This window comes from Gallinula chloropus (genome assembly GCF_964237585.1).
Source record: "Gallinula chloropus genome assembly, chromosome: 5".
NCBI lineage: Eukaryota > Metazoa > Chordata > Aves > Gruiformes > Rallidae > Gallinula > Gallinula chloropus.
In genome coordinates this window covers 31837727-31857097 of record NC_140090.1, presented here as the reverse complement: position 1 = coordinate 31857097, position 19371 = coordinate 31837727, and the positions used below count along the sequence as shown (strand labels likewise).

General features: G+C 38.8%; 1 protein-coding gene across 1 annotated transcript in view; it reads left to right on the top strand.

Annotated features, from left to right (window-relative positions):
• The window catches only part of PARD3B (par-3 family cell polarity regulator beta), a gene marked incomplete at its 5' end in the record, with an annotated part of 406028 nt that overhangs the window by 190631 nt on the left and 196026 nt on the right, over positions 1-19371 (top strand). Inside the window, 3 exons of the mRNA XM_084264986.1 lie at positions 1253-1392; positions 2014-2142; positions 15322-15507. Coding sequence (XP_084121112.1) covers positions 1253-1392; positions 2014-2142; positions 15322-15507 — 455 coding nt within the window. The remainder of the gene's footprint in view (positions 1-1252; positions 1393-2013; positions 2143-15321; positions 15508-19371) is intronic.

Sequence of the window (19371 nt, the reverse complement as noted above, 5' to 3'; positions counted from 1 at the left end):
CAGAATGGTTATTGCGTTCTTTTAAAGATCTGTTTAAAAATATACTTGGCTCTTTTTCATGTTATCCAGGAAGCTGACCACAGATTTACCTGTTTTTCCCTTCTTTGTTTTCTACAAACCCTTTCTTCCCATCTGTATGCATTCAGCTGTCGGCAGGCTGATTTTGTGAGTGTATCTTTAATTGCTCCTCCATGCAGATGTCTGTCTTTGCATGGAGTAACAGGTTTATGCACATGTAGCAGAATGTGCTTAAGCAGATCCCAATTAGCATTTATTTTCTGTTTAATTTCTGTCTTTGATTTGGCTGAGAGTTAAATTTGATGCTAGAAGTGGCCCTTTAAAAAACTGTCTGAAACTTTATTCTTTTAACACATAAAGAAGGGAATCAAGCTGTCATTTCTTAATTTTTGTTATTTCTCAACTTAAATCACCCATTTTTACTTCTGAAATCTTCAGCTTTGCATTAACAAATCCTACTTCAGAATTTTCCCCATCTTAGACGCAGTGCTTTTGATTTTGAAGCAGTAACATGTATTTTTAGAAATGTCAGAGATGGGATATCTCTGAAAACTACCAGATGAGTAGCAAGCCTCAGTAAAAAACAATGAAATTGTGGACCCTACTAATCCTGATGATTTTTGTGGCTTATTAGCAGGTATTGCTTATATTGACTTTACCCACTAATTTTTTGTTAAAACGTGTATCCATTAACACTTGAGGCTGTTTATTTCCTGGTAGTAATCGACTTCAGTAATGGAAGCTTTAAAATATAACTTGTCCTTTCATAAAAGCATGTAGTCAGCAGTTTTTGCATTCACATCATGTGATTTTTTTTACTTTTCACAAAGTTTCATTAAAACCTGCTAAATTGTATTTATGCTCATAAATAAACAATTCTGATTACTCTGATTTGTTTCAAAGACTATTGACATTAATGTGACGGCTGATACTAAAACCACCTAGAGAAAAGGTAAATGCTTTAAAGTTAGGGTTCTTGCTTGTTTTGTTTTATTGTGGGCTGCCCAAAGGTTTTTCCATCTGTAGCTGATGCTGTGTTCTGACATTGAGAGAAGTCTTCTCTATACTGTGCAGAAAATAAGCTCATGTGTACAGCTTTTTGTTTGCCTTCTTTTTTTAACCCACTAACCTGAGTGAGTGCCTGTGATGTGCTACTGATGTTGTTTACTTACTTTGAAGGATCATCATTTGCTTGTTAAAATTTACATTGGGAATTCTTTCTCTGACCTTCTAGGTCCAGAAGGACTTGGTTTCACTGTGGTTACCAGAGACTCTTCAGTACATGGTCCTGGGCCGATTTTTGTGAAAAATATTTTACCAAAAGGTGCAGCAGTAAAAGATGGCCGTTTGCAGTCCGGAGACAGGATCCTGGAGGTCAGTATAAGTATCTGTTGGTTTTGCATTGCTGAGTTTCTTCTTCCTTTTTTCATTGCTGGTTTTGGCATGAGTATTTTGTCTCCTTATACATACTGCTGATGTATGGAATTAAAATTCTTGACCTTAATTAACAAAAAAAAGTGTCGTGGCAGTACTGTTTATCAACAAGTTTTTTATGCCATGATATGGGGAGGTGTGCTTTGCACAAGGGTCACGTGGGATGCTCGAACATCTTCGTTCTTAAAGCAGATAAATATATCAGGTTAGAAACTATCTCATGATCTAATAGGTTATTTCTACTTACAAACCTCAGCAAGCTCTTAAGGTTTAATAATGCATAGGCCTTGTTTTTATAATTTTCCTCTTCACAGTGTTTTCCAAGCTAATTAGGCTTCACAAACCGCCTGCAAGGTGGGCAAGTACTACAGACCTGCATGATGATGGAAATGAGGGGAATAAAGGTGAAGTGACTTGTGCAGGGGCAGGTGGGGGGAAGAAATGTGGGAGTTGGTAATTCTTTTTTGCTCTCTCAATGAATGACAGCAGTGTTTAGGTGAGGGGAAAATGACAAAAGATAGTCATACAGATATGACATCACCTGTTCTTTCTGTCTGGTAGGTGAATGGACGGGACATCACTGGCAGGACCCAGGAGGAACTTGTAGCCATGCTGAGGAGCACAAAGCAAGGGGAAACTGTCTGTCTGATTGTGGCTCGTCAGGAGGAGGCCTTTCTACCTCGAGAGCTGGTAAACGTGTTCTTTTGTCCCAAAGAGTGATACTGAAAAAAATTCCATGTTTTAAAACTATCCCGAGAAATAGAAATGAACTGCTGTTTGAGAAAGCCAGTGAAGGGTAACTGTATAAGGCTTGTGGTAGAGAAGTATTTCTACTTACATTTGATTTTGATAGATATTTGATTTTATCTACTTTAAATGCAATTCCATGCCATCAGATTTTTCATCCCCAAAATGACATCATAAGCATAACTCACAGGGGAATGCCGTAAATAAATCTTGTAACATGAGGTCAAGCATGACTGAAAATGGATTGTTGTCTTTCAGAAAAGCAAAAAACTTTAAACCAGAAGTTTAAAGTGCATGTAATGAGTCCTGCAGCTTTTCAGTAGCAAACTAGTAAGGGTGGCTGCCCCCAGGAGATGCGTCTCCAAAACCAGGTGTCAAACTGTGGGCAGCAGTGAGGAATAGAATTCTGTTGCACTCCTCACAGCTTTTGGAAGCAAGCTTTTCCTTAGCTGCTAGTCTTTGACTTAATAGGCTCTTGCATGTCTGAATTCATTCTATCTCAACTGCTTAGTTTTCACTTCTTGTTTAAATGCTGGCATGAAACTGCGTTTGCTTTTCTCCCACATACACTGTTGTAGTCCTCCTCTGTCTAAAAGTGCTATCTGATACATACTTGTTTCCCCTCAAAGAAGGTCATATCTTTGGTCGCCTCTTCCTTATCATGATTGATAGCTATACTTGACCTTTCATTAAGAAGTTCTCAGGATAAAGGAAGGCCAGCATTTCCTGCTTTTGTCTCGTTTTATCTCCTTTAAAGAACACAAATCGACTTCATCCTTCTCTTACGATGCCGCCTTCTTGCTTTTCCTTTTGCTTTAGACTGTTAGCAGGATCTTCTACAGAAATCCCCCATTGTGTTTCCTCACAAAACATTGCTAGCAGTTTTGTTCTCATTCCTTTGTTACCAGTTGGACCTTGTTGAGGTGAGGGTATCTGTTGCCTATGGTAGGATAAGAAACTGGGGGTGGAGTTCAGATTCTCTCACGTGAGCCTTTCCTATCATCTCACTTTTTCCTGTAGTAGAGAAATTGTGAAGTGTTTTAATAAAATTATTTTGTTTTAACTTTCCTTTTTTAATTGAGTAATATTTAAGAAGGATAATGGTATAATATTTTCAGCACTGTAATTGTGCATTCATTATGTGATTCCCAAAGAACCAAAGTTGGTCATTGTGTAATGCTCTGTTTAGTAAGCCCTGAGCTGTAGAGTCAGTGTGTGTGAATCAGAAGGAAATTTCCAAGTCTGAAAGCACTACGGTATCTGTTATATTTCAGATTTTTTTTTTTCTTCCACCAGCTCTTCTAAGTAAGAGCTTATTTTTTTGGAAAGGCTACCCATCAACAGTTCTGTCTTGTGGGGCGTTTTTAAGTTATAAAACACAGTACTTGAAAAATGTACTTTTGAAAAAAGTGTGCGTTCTTTTCTCTCTCCTGTGGACTCAACATTATATGTTATTCTTTATTGTCATATATCAAATTCTCTGTGAAATCGCTGTATCAGTGCGCAGATATAAAGGGCTGGGAAGAGTCTAAAACCTATTTATAATTTTTACCTGCCACAATTGCCTGCTATTAAATTCTAGCCCCTACAGCAAGGATTAACTACCCTTCAAAAGGTGACTTACTTATGACTGGCATGATTGAAATCCAGAAAGAAGCCACATTTATCCTGCTGGCTTGACCTTCGCTTAGATTGCTTTCTCTGCAAGAGTGTGATGCGCAAGTGATGTCCCTCCCTATAACAGTGTTGATATGTGAATTCTAATACTGTTCTGTGTTTCTTGTTATCCCAATTGAGTCCAATATAGCACAAATGTAAGTTACTGAAATGCATTAGAAAATTTTATGGAACCAGCCCTTTTAAATTAAAAAGCCTTTCAGTGACATCTGTTTGGTAGCTCACGGCAAAAGTGTGCATTACCATACCACTAAGCTACCAGATGTTGACGCCAACATGATGCTTGTTAGAATTCATGAGCTGTTCGAGAGTAGTCTCAGCAAAGATTAAGGAGGGGAAAAAAATTGTTTTAGCTTTTTTGGTTTTAGCTTTAGCCATGATATTATATTGGACTAATCCTCTGCTACCTCGAAAGTTACTGTGCTGTTTTGATCACAGAGAACAAAAAAGCCAGCGCTTTCAAAATGTTTGGCTTTGGAAGGAAAGGCAGTGGAGTATACAGCGGTTTTCGAGGACAGCTGTAACTGGATGCTCTGTGTAACATGCGTGCAGAGTTTACCTAAATACTTGGGGGTTTTGTTAATGCCTGGCAATAATAGGGTAATTACTTAATATCAGACTTGTTCTTGATTTGAGCAGTTCTCCAGGGATTGTAATTTGAGTAGCTGTTATCTTTAGATTCCCTGTTACCTGTTGAAAGGAAAAGGAGGAAGACAGCCTAGAGAATGTGCCCACTCCCCTCAGCTTTCTGTAGCAAAGATGCCTCTGGGACTTGAACCCACCGGAGACCACGCACAAAACCACTTCTGAGCCCGTTTCTCCACTACAACTGGACTCCCACCTTAATTTCTGAAACAATTTGATAACTGCGTGGGCAGGAAGAAAATAATATAAAAAAGTAGCAGCAGATGGCATTTGGTTGTGTGGATCTGTAATACTAGAATTTGAATTTAACTTCTAACAGAGCTGTGCATTGGAGAAAGCTTGGTCTCCCCATTATTTTCTCTTCAGTAAGCTGAAGAGCAGTTTTCTTACTGTGATCTGTACTGGTGAATGGCTAGCAAGTAGAAAAATAATATATATTGAGTAGAGAGAGATGTGATACAGGAGAGGGTGAATCAGTGTTGCAAACAGGCCTTAATAAATTATAGGGAATTGGGGCTTTGGTTACACTAGCCCATGCAGGTGTAGCTGTACTGCTACATTGTTTGCATGTTATGTGGCAATAAACTAGAAAAAACAATCTTTGTATTGTTGTTACTGCTTTAAAAAAAAAAATCTAATGAGAATTTTTTAATCAGATCAGTGAAGTAAAATCTGGACCAACCACAGGCTGTCCTTATCCAGTTAGCCAAATGTTCCCAGTAATTCCTGCCAGCTGTTGACAATGTAGCAGCTGAGTAAGGCACCGATTCCAAAACTCAGGGGAAGATCTTGATTCACTTAATTACCACAGTCTGCAGAGTGGTCATGATTAGTGCATTCTTTAAGGTGCATTTGGGTTTTAAACTGCGTAATAGTTTTCTAAGGGGATAGTGAATATTACAGACACGGACTTAGCTGAAAGGGTTTGGATTTTCCAGCCCTTATAAAGTAAATAGAATCCACATGGAACTGTGACTATCGCTCTGTTGTGTTTTGATCACGTGTATTTGTTGCATCTTGCTTTTTCTCCAGGAATAGTGTGTGATCTGAAGGTGCCGTTTCTTTTAAAAACATTACAATGATAACTTACTCCCCCTTTTCTCTCTTCACCTCCACAGTAGTAAAACAAGCAAAGGTGCTTCAATGAGAACAGCTCTGGCATAACCCATTCTGCCCCACAACTCTCTGCGATTCTTTATTCTTGTTGGTTTTCATGAGCCGCTAGGAGAGTGGAGATGATGCATGTCAGAGTGTGCCAGTTCTGCAATTGCCAGAAATAATACACCAGTGAAAATATTGTGATGTGTTTCTCTTTGTTAGAGTACACGCATAGTTGTAAGCTTTGCATAGACTTTGAGGTTTTTTTGTTTTCAAGATGGCTTTTACTTCCCAATTTCAACTGTAATCACTTTCTATGGTTTCTTGGCATATTCACCAATTCCTGAAGACTGGAGGAGGAAAGGGAGCAAACCAGTGTTTTTACAACAGTAACTAAAAGGTTAACCATGTATATTATGTAGCCAATGCAGCAGTTGATCTTTAACTCCGGGTCCTTTTCTTTTTTTTTTTTTTTTTTTTTACACATGTATTACGTACCATGGAAGGAAGCAGGATGAGAGGCAAGTTCAATTAAGGATTTTTTCAGTTTACCAGTTCTATGTTTCTGTCTTCCCCAGGTTAATTCCTTTCACTACCTTGAACATCCACCCTTGCAGGAGAACTTCTTGTTTACTTGGTTTTCCTCTTTTCGTTTTAATATTCAAAGCTTCCTTTCAATTGCTTCTTGATTTTTCTTACATGCAGGAAATAATAGGTGCCATTTCAGCCAAGACTTCACCATTTTTGAACCGGTTTTTGTAGGTCAAAGCAGCGATGCTAGTACTTAGCCAGAAATGGTCACAGAATGATTCCATCTCTACTCAAAGGGAAAAGATTCTGATGGGGAAAAATGTCAATACACATATATTGGATTTTAATAACATACACAAGATCAAGTTCTTGAATTCTTCTCCGTAATGAAAAAGAACAACATTGTGAATATATGTGGCACTTTTCATCTTGAATAATTTTACAAATATGTAGATTTTAAAAAGTCCTGTTTTGTTCCAAGAACATTTGAAAGAAAGTTTTAATTTGGGGCATGTAGATTCTCTTAATCTAGAATAGTTGAGAAATGAAGTGCAAGTTGTGTTTACCCAAATATATCCTATTAGAGTAAAAACATTTTGTAGTGTAGCCTCTCAAAGGTTTTCAGCTTTCATTATGTATTTCAGAACATAGTTACCAGTTCATTATAGTTTGCAATACTGGAAACCATCCACTGAGGTTTGCTAATTAGTTACCGTGCTCATTATAAAAGTCAGTAAGAGATGACTGTTTAGAAAGAAAATGACAGCTTTTTCTGTCACAGTGAACAGAGTGTGGCAAAAAGTATCCCTTTATTATCTTGGCTTTTGGTGGGACTCCCTAACTTACCAAAGTTGAATAAATTGCTTGAGTAATTTGTATATATTTAAAAAGTGGTTGTTTTCTAAATTTAAACTAGATCAAACAATTTTGCAATGGCAGAACAAACTCTCACATGCTGTGAAGCACCTATGTAACTTTGAACACAGAAAACATTTTAATGTGGTTTTCTGTGTGATAGTGGTAGTCGGCCTTTTCAAGGCTGTAGAGACCTTTTTGTATCTGGTCTGCTCTTGCTTCCTCTGTCAAGACCATCAAAGTGGTACCATCCAGCAATGATTTGCCACTCTTCCTATTTTCCAGCAAATACAAGAAATCTTAAAAGGGTGGTCTGAAAGCTCTGCCTGTAGCACTCATTGGCTGCAAGAACCTCTGATGGTGTTCTGCCTGCTGGTAAAGAAAAAGTTAGAGTGGAGACAAATAAGGAGAGAAAAGCATAATGTTACTCGTTCTGCGAAATACTGTGTCTGCTTACAGGATTTTACTACCCAAAACTGCAATGTTGAGGAACCCTACCAAGAGCACTGCAAAATTAAAACTGTTTACTTGATAGCATCGGTCTCAGCTCTGGTGTTGTCCAGAAGTGTTTGGCAGTCCACTGTAATCTGTGAAATCAGAAGTATGTATACATCAGAATAGAGCAATATAAAATCTGGCTTTTAACGGAAATTGTGTCTTCGTACACTTTTAGATGCGTTTATCCAGATTCACAGTATTTGTGTTTAATAAAATCAAAGTATTTTGGCAATTCTTAACCGGCAACTGTAGTACCTTGCCAGTTACAAGAGTCACCAGATTTACTCTGTATATCATACAAAATTTTTTTAAAGTGCCTGTGCCTTAGAATCCATGAAAAAGGTTTTCCTAGACCAGTTGAACCTCGAATGTGTGCATGTGCTGTTTGAAGTAGACATAAAATAATTACACGCTACTTATTGCTTAGTTTACCATCCCGTTAAAGCAGTAACCAAGAAATCAAGAGTGGGATGTATACATCAGTGTTGTGACCTGTTTGCTTAAAATATATTCTGAAATCATATAGTAACAGCAATCCTGAATTCGCCCTGAAAATACCGTGCAGTCTTCCATGTCCACGAGCGTTAAGGTTTTAGGATCTAAGTGGCAAGGAGTATGAATTCTACAAGGCTCCAGCCCAGTAGGGATTCAAAGCACATCGCTAACCCCCATACGTGGCATGAAAATGAGTGTTTTCACAGTGGAACATACCTTGATTGAGGACCAAACTAGGTTGTTCTCCTCCCTCTGTTTCCTGTAGTTATGTAACTTAAAAGGTTAAGTGCGACTGTATTTTTGAAAGTCAAAGAGCAGTGCCACACTGAATTACAAAACCCTTTTGCAAGGACAAACCATTTCCTTGAGTAAAACTTGGTGTGGGATCTCGATTTGGCACATCAGATAAACTGGAGAATCTCCTTTTTTGAAGCATCCTGTGACATCAAGTGGTAAACTGTGAAATGTGTTTTATCTGCCTTGGATGAAGAGCTGAATCTAGTTTTGTCAATTTTCAATGCTATAATTCCAAAGAGTCTACATAATTCAAACCAGAACCATTCTATCTAATATGACACAAATTTGCGGTGCACTGTGTTAATGTAAAAAGGATCCAAGTGCAGTATAATGCATCTCCACGGATTTGCTATTGGCTTTTTTGTCTTAGCATGATATGCCATTAGTGACCATTTAGTTTTTATTGCAGTACAGAATACAGATGATTTTAAAGAAAGCCATATGAAAACAACTATCAGAAGTGCTAAAGATGAATACACGCAGCAGTGACTTCAGTTATTTACTAGATTGTGACAATATTACAGCAGTGCGTTACCTTTGAGTATTATTTTCGAGAGCATTACTATAGATCTGTTGCAAAATAGAGCTTCTATTTTATAGTGAGTGAAATGACTGAGCTGTCAGCAAAGTATTTCTTAATTGTGGCTAAGCTCTGGGAAAATGAACATAGAGAATAGTGCAAATAAGGAGATACCTTCTTTTTCAAGCTTTTCTGCCAATAATAGTATTGTGATGCCACAATTTAAATTCTGCTCTTTAACTTTTACCATTTTTTTTCAGAAAATAATTGCAAAAGCATGTAAATGTCTTATTTCCTTCATAAGCCTTTGAAAATAACCCTCCTGGGTCTCTTGCCTTTTGCTCTCAGCTCTGAATAGCACTCCAGGGAGTTGGCATCTCTTATCAGAAATGAGCAGCCAGGCAAGGGGCAGCCAGCATATTGAGAGACCATAATAGTGTGTTGGTCAAGGGCATCAGACAGGTACTGAAAGGTCTCTTGTTGTGTTAAACAAATGCTGTTTCCTTCCTGGCTTAAGTGGGAGCTAATTTTTTTGTAAGCTTCTCGTTTGGCAGAAGAACAATAGGGATAAATAAGGCAACCTTTCTAGTGAGAGATATGCATTAGATTATCATAAATCCACAGATCAGAAGTGCCGTGGTCAGTGAGAACAGGCGTTTTAAGATTAAATAAAAGGACTAATTGAAAGCAGTGTCCCGTGGTAGACAGAGGATTGACACAGTATCCACTAGATACAGGCATGGCTAAATAGCAAGGGGAAAAATAGGAGGCAAGGTACTTTTTTCAAAGGTTGCGATTCTGTTTCTACTGATGACTGAGCAAGTTTTGTGTGTTGTGGGAATAAGAGAAGGCTAAAAGTATAGTCTATCTGTTCTTTAAAATACTAAGACTATTGTTATATGCCAGTAAAATTTTAGGTTTTTAATAATCCTTTATTGTAGCCATTTAATTAAGAAATATTAGACCTCAGGAATGGATGTACTTCTGAAAAATAAATAAAACCATGGGCAGAACATACATGTGATTAATTGATCCGGAGACTCTTAAATATTCCGTCTGTGTTGCTGAATGTTTAGTAAATATTAGGTATTTCTGCTCTCAAATCTAGCAAGCTCTGCATTCTCTCATCTTTGTATAAACTCTTCTTAACTTTTCCAGTCTGGTTTGTGGTGAATGTCAGCGAATGTCAGAATTGATTTTACTGAAGTTCCATGCAGGTGCCTTGGTAGATGAAAACGTTCCTGTCCTGATTTTCCATGCCTAGGGCTGGTACTCTCGTGGTGTGCTCTGTTCTGTTTAGTGGCTGAGTCTAGACAGCAGGTGGAAAGATTGCCTTTGAGACTTCTGAATGTTGCATTCTGGTCCAGCAGAAGCCATCTGGGGAAGAGAGGAGATTGTTGTCTTCCCCAAGCAGTTGAGAGCTCAGGAACTATCTAGAGTATTGGATGTTGCAACCAAAAGGGAGCTTTGCAGCAGGAGCTGATTGGCAGACTCCTGTCAATAGTGGAGAACAAACATCACCAGTTTGCAGAGGGGACTGGGAAGAAAGAGGTGTGTATCTGGAGGGGACTGTAGAGCTTGTGACAGCTGAGGAAGCCATTGCACGCTGACAAGCTAAGATTTACCAAAGCTGTAGGAGGGGCCTGCCCAACATGAATGATGTGAGCAGCAGAGATTGATTCCCCATCGCCCGCCCCAAGGGTTTGTTGGGGTTTTTTAATTTTAACTTTAACCTGGCTAGCTGTTAAGTATGTTTTATTATTACTTGAGAGTTTAAAATTCCTTTTGCTGTGTACCCGTCTTATAGGAAAAGTACAGGCCAAGTCATCTTACAGCTCTAGCCGTCTTGAGGCCTCATCACTTGGCTATCTGGACTTTGATTTATGTGAAGATTTCTCGTTTATCATAGTAGCATTCAGTGAGCTACCTATGTCTGCAGCAGGGAATAACGTCTGTGATATACTGTCATTTAATTCCTGGAGTGCCGAAGTGCGATACGTTTGTCTTGGAAAATACATGACACGATTGACTGGGTAATTTATAACATTAAACTGTGGGGTTTTCCTGGTCTAGAAACGTATTTGTTGCATCTCATTTCATTCATTCATTCTGGGGTTGAGTGAATTCAGATTCTAGGATGATCTTGAGGCGTAAAAAGTATTTCTAAAAGAATTCAAGATTTAGTATGTTGGGGACGACTTCCTTTACCAGCCCGTAGTGCAGCTGGTGATGGTGGTTGCTCTGTTGTGAAGTATTGATGTCGTGGGTATATGTTTTAACAATGTCAGGGAAAGAGGCAATGGGAATCCATCTCTGAGAGTCACTAGCAGCATTTAGAATTCATACCTGCAAATTCTAGGAACAGGGACCATCACCCATTTCACAAGTTACCCAAATGAAGCAGTTAATGGATGAGCTGTTAACTTGAGGATAGCTGGAGTTCTTTTGTCAGTGAAAAGGTATTCCCTGGGAGGAGCACTATCATCAGGATTATAATTTGAAAACATTTAACAAGCATACAATTAAATCGAGCCTCTAGGTACCTGTTTTTCTTCTTCTCTGTTGATTCTTACATTGTCCCAAGAAGAAATTTTTCAATCTTGTATTTGCACCAAAGATTCTTGATGTTACAGACTGACTACCAGGCATTTACTATCAAATGCGATACAGTGAGTAGTGAAGGAAAATTTTAAGGGAATGAAGACAGAGTTTACTTGGTGTCATAATGAATTCATGGTTGATTAGTAGATATGCATCTCGTTGCCCATCTCCTTGCCCTTGTCTTCCATTGCCCATCCCTGTTAAATCATTGAAATGTCGTTCACCCTCTCTCATGAGTAACAATTTTTTGATAGGCCTATTAAAGTTCAGCATTATTTTTAAATCAGCTTTTGCTGGATTTTAGGGTAAGGCTGAATATGAATAATGAAAAGGAGAAATTTTGAAGAGAATTTGATGAAGAAGAAACGCTTGTGAAGAACTTTAAGGTATACTGGAGAGTTTTTCAGTCATAGGTAAAAGCAACTGGGTTTTAAATTTAAATTAGCTAAGGTTTTTGTATGATATTATCTGTTTCCCAGAGAATTACAGCAAGGAAAATGGTAGTCCAATGTTACAGTTTCCCAACTGGGTGCTAAGGAAAATAGAGGAAACAAAATGCTGACAAGAATACTGTACTTGTTCGATGTCCTGCTGAAAACATCTTAATGTTTGATAGAGAACACAGTCAGGCTTGCAGACAGCTATGTGGTCAATGCTTAACAAGACCTAATGCATGGCACATTTATGTTAAAGGAAGTTGGGCAACATTCTAGAACATCAAACAACCCTGTTACTTTTTTCATTGGACTAAGTTGTACTGAAAACTATGTGTAATATCATTGTCTTAGTAAACATATAGTGGGATAGTTCTAGTGACCACCACCAAGTCAGTCTTTTTTTTCTCCAGATATCAAGGGCAAAGGTTTTCTTTGAGACTCACGAACATTTCCTTGCCTGCTATTTAAGTGAGATGTTTCTCTGGGGATTTTCTGATGTCAAAAATCCCTGCAAAGAAAAAGAGAAAAAATGCTACTGTACAGTGTTTTGAAGACTATTATTACATCCCCTTTTGGGCACATCCCCCCAAGGTTAACAAGGGAGTTAGATTGCTGTCCTCTGGAATCCATCCAGCTTGTTTCCTGAAGCCTTGAGTTGAGCACAGTACTGCTTTGGAGCCGTGCTGTGGAGAAGGGGGATGGTGTCCTGTCTCCTACAGTCACCACTGGTAACAGCACTGCCGAGGCCTTGGGCACAGCAGGGTGCCTGCAGCCGTGTGTCCCGGACAGGTCAGCAACAACAGCAAGGGGAACAATAGTTCAAATGAGAATGGTGATAATTGGAGCACTTGAGTCAAATTCAAGCACTCATCTACCTAGTTTATTTTCATATATTAGCTTCAGGGACATGCATAGATCCTTTGTCTTCAGTGTTTCACAAGTTCCTGTTAACAAATGCGTGAACTCCTTAGCCTGAAATTAATGTCCATTCTGGAGCCTAAAGTGGTCCAGGCAAGATGCTCCCAAGACAAGAAACTTAACCAAAAAAAGAGCATACTGTTTTTCTTGACAAAAATAACTACAGTTTTTCCTTGAAAGTTTTTCTTGTGAAATAATAGCCTTTGTACCAGGGATTACCTTCAGCCATCCCTACCAAAAACGTATCTGAAAGTGGCCAAATTCAGTATGTTTATGATGTCCAAGCTCATATTGAAGTAATGTTATAAAGCAGTTTGCCACTGCTCTGGTGAAGGTAGGCATGGGCACAGAGAGCTTTTATGTGTGGTGATAACCCCTCACTATGTTCCTTGTGGTTTTGTGACAGACAAACCCACAGTATCGACATACAGAAGGGGTAAGAGTTTGGTGCAGATGCAATGGATTGAAGCGGAAGAATATCAGCAGCTCACAGGAACTGACTGCTTGCTTAGGGGACCGTGAAAGTAAAATGAAATACTGTCCTGACAGACTGTGGGAGACTTCACATGTCTGGGACCTTGAGGAAAATTTCTTCTGGACAGGATGTGCAGGTAGCATAGAATTCTGATCCATGAGTTGTGAATCAGCTGATGAGGATATGTGAGTTTTCATAAACAAAAGACTGGGCAGAAAATCTTTACTCTCACACCCTGAGAGAGTCAAATGCAATATGTCGATGTCAGGCCAGTAATAGTGGGTGTTATCCTCACACTGATTCTTTTGAAGGAAGTCAGAGCAGGAGTGTTTACAAATTGTCCTTCTACATTGTTCACAGCAGTAAGTGTGAATTTGTAGGGTTTTGGGGGATTACATTCAGGATGTCTCTTTATCCACAGCAACGAAATAAAAGTGACAGATTTATAACTGAGAATTGTTTACCTCTGGTGAACAAAGACAACTGCACAAATGAGTAACGCAGGTACTGGAGATGAGTCCTGGCATCCAGACAGTTGTCAGTGTTGGTGCTATGTCATTTTTATTTTTGGCAGTTAGGCAAATTGTGTTGACTTAATATCATGTAGCTACATTCCAGAAAGAATTTGAGCAGGTGCACACTGGGATTGGTGTTTATAGTCCTAGCTCTCTGGCTCATGCAATTCTTCTCTAGCCAGTAGCTGCTTCTCATTAGTGAAAGGGCATCTGAAATAAATAGAAGTATATTTAGTGGTTACTGTTCCTTATTCTTTGTTGGTTTGGGTTATTAATTTCTGCTTAGTTCTGTGATTGTATTTTTGTTCATCAGACAGCATAATAGATGCGTATGTGGGACTACTCTGGCTGATGAGGAAACATCTGTATGGCTGGCACTTTGGCCAGCTGTGGCATTAATGCACCTTAGGCCCTGTAACAAATAAAAGACAGATTGGCCCAGCTACTGCACTCCTTGGCTGTGGCCTCAAATTGATATTTTAATGTAAAACTTTGGGGGCTGCTTTCAAGAGTGTCAGTAACCTTTTTTAACTTAGTCGTCTGTGTATTTCCTTTACAAAGCTTTTTTTGCTATTAGTTTTTAACAAAAAAATCGATAATGACCAAATGACAAGAAACATAAACTAATTGTTATACAGAAAAGGAAAAGTGGAATAAAATCAGATGTGAACCTCAAGGTCTTTTCCACTAATACCTTCCATGAGCACTTTATATTAGGTCTCCTTGCCCTAGTTTTATTTCTGTAACATACCAGGATAAATATTTCCGGTTAGAATTTGATTTTGTCTAATTTCATGATTCCAACCTGCTTAAAAAAAAAAGACAACCCAAAACCAAACAAACCAACCTGCCACCCCACAACATACAACCCTATAAAACCACAAGTACAGTATTCAGTAAAAGAAAGTTCTGTCTGATCTTCCCTAGCTATGGATACGTGGCAGTCTTGTAAAGAGCAGTTTGATCTAGGAAGAATTTTGGGATCAACCTATACCAGAAGGAAAAAACGCCAAACCTCTGTGGAACTGAAGTATGTACAAAGGGAGTTAGTACAGAATAAGCCACTGCTTTTTCAATTCTCACCCTCGCTTTTGTTACACCAACTTCCCTCTAAGGACAGGTTTAAGGGAAGGATAATTTTTTTAAGGATGAAACTCAATTTTCAGAGGGGAATAGGATTTAACAGTACAACTATCATTGCAGTTTGTGACCTGCATGTAAAGATGTTGAGAGTTTTATGGCTTACATTTTTAATGCAGCTGTGTTTAAAATAAATGTCTTTTTTATATTCTGCTGCAACATCAGTTTTATATCATGTGGAACTAAGCTGTTTTACCTTCTATTTAGGCATATTTCTAGATATCATTAAAAATAACATTTTAAGCCAGATCATGTGACAAAATGTCAGCTAAATGCATTGCTTGTTATAAGGTTGTTTTTTCAAGCTGCTTTCTGGAAAACAGAAATATTTCTTGTCACATGAACCCATGGTTACAACTAATTTATGTGTTGTCTCTGCCACCTTTTCACTCATGTTTTCATCCTTGTTTTCCCTAACAGAAAGGAGAGCCAAACTGCAGTATTCTGTCTCCGGAAACCACAGAGCAGCTGACCTTTGAGATTCCTCTGAATGATTCTGGCTCTGCTGGACTTGGTGTGAGCTTAAAAGGCAACAAATCTCGGGAGACTGGAGCTGATCTTGGGATTTTCATCAAATCTGTTATTCATGGTGGTGCTGCTTTTAAGGTATGAAGAAACACAACAGATGATGACTCCATTAGAATTCTGACATTCTTGTGTTTTAGTACTGAATTTCACTTGATAAGCATTCTAGGGACGAATACGTTTTTTATGCTTTGGGTTGGAAGAGCCCTTAAGGATCATCTAGTTCCAATCCCCTGTCATGGGCAGGGACACCCTTCACCAGACCAGGTGGCTCAAAGCCCCACCCAACCTGGCCTTGAACGCTTAGATGAACTGCAAATCTGCTCAGGTTTTGTCTCAAATTCAGATGTCGCGTGCAGTGGGGTTTGCTGCAAGGAAAGCAAATTGATGGAAAACTTGGGGGGCATTCAGGAATTGAGGAAGGGAAGAAGGCTTATGGGTATGTGGGTACAAGAGAGGCTGACTCCCAGCTTCCCGACAGAAGCGCATGGGAAAGTTTGTGTGCTGCTATGCTCAGTGACAGAGGAGGTAGAAATCTACACTTACTGTCTGCTTGCACTGCTTTTGGTCCTCCCACAGCAATATGGGCAGACAATCAAAAACAATCAAATGATGAACTCTTTTACAAAATTAGAAACTGACAATTCTGTGAGGCTCAGGATTATGTGTTTCAGTTTATTCTGTAAATAAAAAGCTATCTCATAGTTTTCTTTTTCTTTTATTCAAAATATTTGTTACCATTATAGTAAAATGCAATTTGGCTGGGCCTAGCAAGGTTACCAGTTGTTCCTGAGGTGGATTGAATGACTAATAATTAATGGGTAAATGAGAGTATGATGAATCGTTCTGTTCACTCTTAGGACTACACAAAGACTGTTGTACATTTTCATGTACAATTAAAATATTTATTACAAAATAATTATTTTAATTATTTTCTGATCTTTAGGATATCTGTTGACTCCGTTTCTTTCCCAAATAAAACTTCAAGAGGTAATTTTCTTGAAATTAGAAACAAAATTTTCATTTTTCAGGGCTAGTATGTTTAACTCTTGTGGATCCATGAAAGCTTTGTTTTACCTCAGCAGTTTCTTGTGGTTCTCTTTACTGTGAAAATACCTTTTAATTCAGTGTATGTAAATTCCTCTACAGACATCAGCCTGCTGAGTAAGACAATTCACAGCATTAAAACTTTCATGATCATCTATTTACAGCAGCTGGTAAACAGAAATAATCAAGGATTTGGCTTTGATGTGAATGTTTTATGCTTCCCTGCTTCTATTGTTTACCTGTCCTTGTCCCACAGTTATTTAAAAGCTGGGATCTTCTCAGGTATAACTGAGCCTGGTGCATGCAGTTCAGAACACTGTCTGTAGTTAACTCAGGGCTAAATGACAAGTGAGTAAGCTCATCTACTTAGTGTATATCAGAAATGAGTTAAGGCACGATTGACCAAATTAGGGCCAGATAAACTCAATTTCTGTGCATGTCTGCTACAGAGTACAAATTATTTTACTGGGAAAAGGAGGCTGGCCACTTTGCTTTCCCAGCTCCGTGTTCCCTGAGAAACTGTCCACACCAGTTGCAGTGACCGTGTATATCGCCATTAATGAACTCAGTGTTTTGAATAGCGGAGCTCATGGAGCCATATTCCAGCAGCATTAGTTGACTGGCTGCCTGACCTGTCACATCAGGGACGCATGAGACAACCCTTTCTAGCCCTGTGTGCTTACCATGCTCTCTTCTTCCATAGTTAACTCAGTTAATCTTGGCTTGAGAGGTCTCGGACTAATAAAACTTCTGTTTTCAGACCTAAGTAAACATGCAACAGGCATAATTAGTTATCATGGGGGGAAGATTATTTTGTCTTGTGGTAACCTGTGGTCCTGTGACCTGTTCTACCTCATTATAAGCCTTTCACAGAATCACAAGGTTGGAAAAGACCTTTGAAGATCATCAAGTCCAACCAATCCCATCTTAAGCTAAACCATATCCCTGAGTACCTCATCTACCCTTTTTTTTGAACACATCCAGGGAAGGCGACTCAACCCCCTCCCTGGGCAGCCTGTTCCAGGCCCTGACAGCTCTTTCAGTAAAAAAATTTTTTCTAATGTCCAATCTAAACCTGCCCTGGCACAGCTTCATGCCATTTCCCCTTGTCCTATCTCCTGTCACCTGGCTGAAAAGACCATCACCCACTGCTCTACAACTTCCCTTCAGGTAATTGTTGGTGGTGATAAGGTCTCCCCTCAGCCTCCTCTTCTCTGGGCTAAACAGCCGCAGCTCCCTCAGATGCTCCTCATAGGATTTGCCCTCCAGCCCCTTCACCAGCCTGGTTGCCCTTCTCTGAGCTCGCTCGAGGACCTTAATGTCCTTTTTATCGTGAGGAGCCCAGTTAGAACTCTGTAGTAATAGATCTGAGCATAGGCTTCAGAGCAATTGAGGTAGTAGCTGAGGCCCATGCTTGAACCAGAACAGTTCAGAGAATCTTTTCTGTGTGTTTTATAGAAGTGCTCACAGAATGCAGTCATTTTGGCAATGTTTTAAGAACCACAGCTTACTGTTGCATATGCATGGAGAAAAGCTGTCTTTCTCCTGTCTCTTTCTCTTATCTAATCAACTTCAGATAGAACAAAACATAATCAGTGGGTTTTAACAATTAATAAAATTTCTTGTATCAAGTTAAAAAGTGTGTACATATTTGTGCATAAATATTTAAATGTGTCTGTCCTTATTTTAAATGTCTTCTTGTAGCAGTTTTTTTAAAAGCCTTTCTTTCTAGCTGGAGCATTTTCCCATGCTATCCATTGTAACTCTTTGAAACAGAGTATTACGGATTTACATGCATTTGCTTTTCAGTGTACAAAGTTTTCTTGGGAAACCATCACAAGAAGATATCATAATACTCACTGACACTAGAATTTTCTCCCTATTTCTCACTGCTGCATTTGGAGTTTAAATTTGTCCTGATTTTGTGATACCATGCTACTATTAGAGGGAGCTTTGGCCCCCTCCTTTATGCAGTTAGTGTTTCCCCTTCAAAAGAAGGCATGCAATACATTGAAACATTAGTTTCACTGCTGAAGTGAACGCTTAGTCCTTCTAATGCTGTATAAAGGTTTGGAAGCCTTAAATTTCTTTCACCAGCGTGAAGAGTTACGTGTGAGATGCAGGCTCATACTGCAGCTGAGGATACAGGGTACTGTTATCCTTTATTGGTCTGAAGAGAGGACAATATTTTTTTAATGTTTTTCAGAATGTTAACACATTCATTTATCTCTTGTGTTAGTGGCATTGCAAAGCACAGTCAGTTGGAAAAAAAAAAAAACCAAAACAACCATAAGGGAAAATTGAAGTCTCTATACTTCTTGATTCTTCTTTTTTTTCCTTTTTTTTTTTTTTTTTTTGTCCTGGCTAAGGATTTTAGAAAATACCAGTGTATCTTACATGCTACAGTAAGATCCAGTGCCTATTTATTGTTCTTGCTAAGAACAAAGCATCATAGAATGTTTTATCATCACAGAATCTTTGAGGTTGGAAAAGACCTCTAACATCACAAAGTCAAACCATCAACCCAGCACCACTGTGTCTACTAAACCATGATCTGAAGTGCCATGTCTACACGTTTTTTGAACACCTTCAAGGATGGTGACTTCACCTCTCTGGGAAGCCTATTCCAATGATTGACAACCCTTTAAGTTAAGAAGTTTCTCTTAATAGCTAATCTAAACCTGTCCTGATGCAACTAGATGCCTTTTCCTCTTGTCTTATTGCTTGTTACTCGGTAGAAGATACCAATACCCACTTCACTACAACCAATCTCCTTTGGAGGTAATTGTAGAGAGTGACAAGGTCTCCCCTCAGCCTCCTCCTCTTCAGACTAAACACACCCAGTTCCCTCATTAAGTAAAATGCCTTAATGTCTTGGTTGGTATTCTAACACGGTAT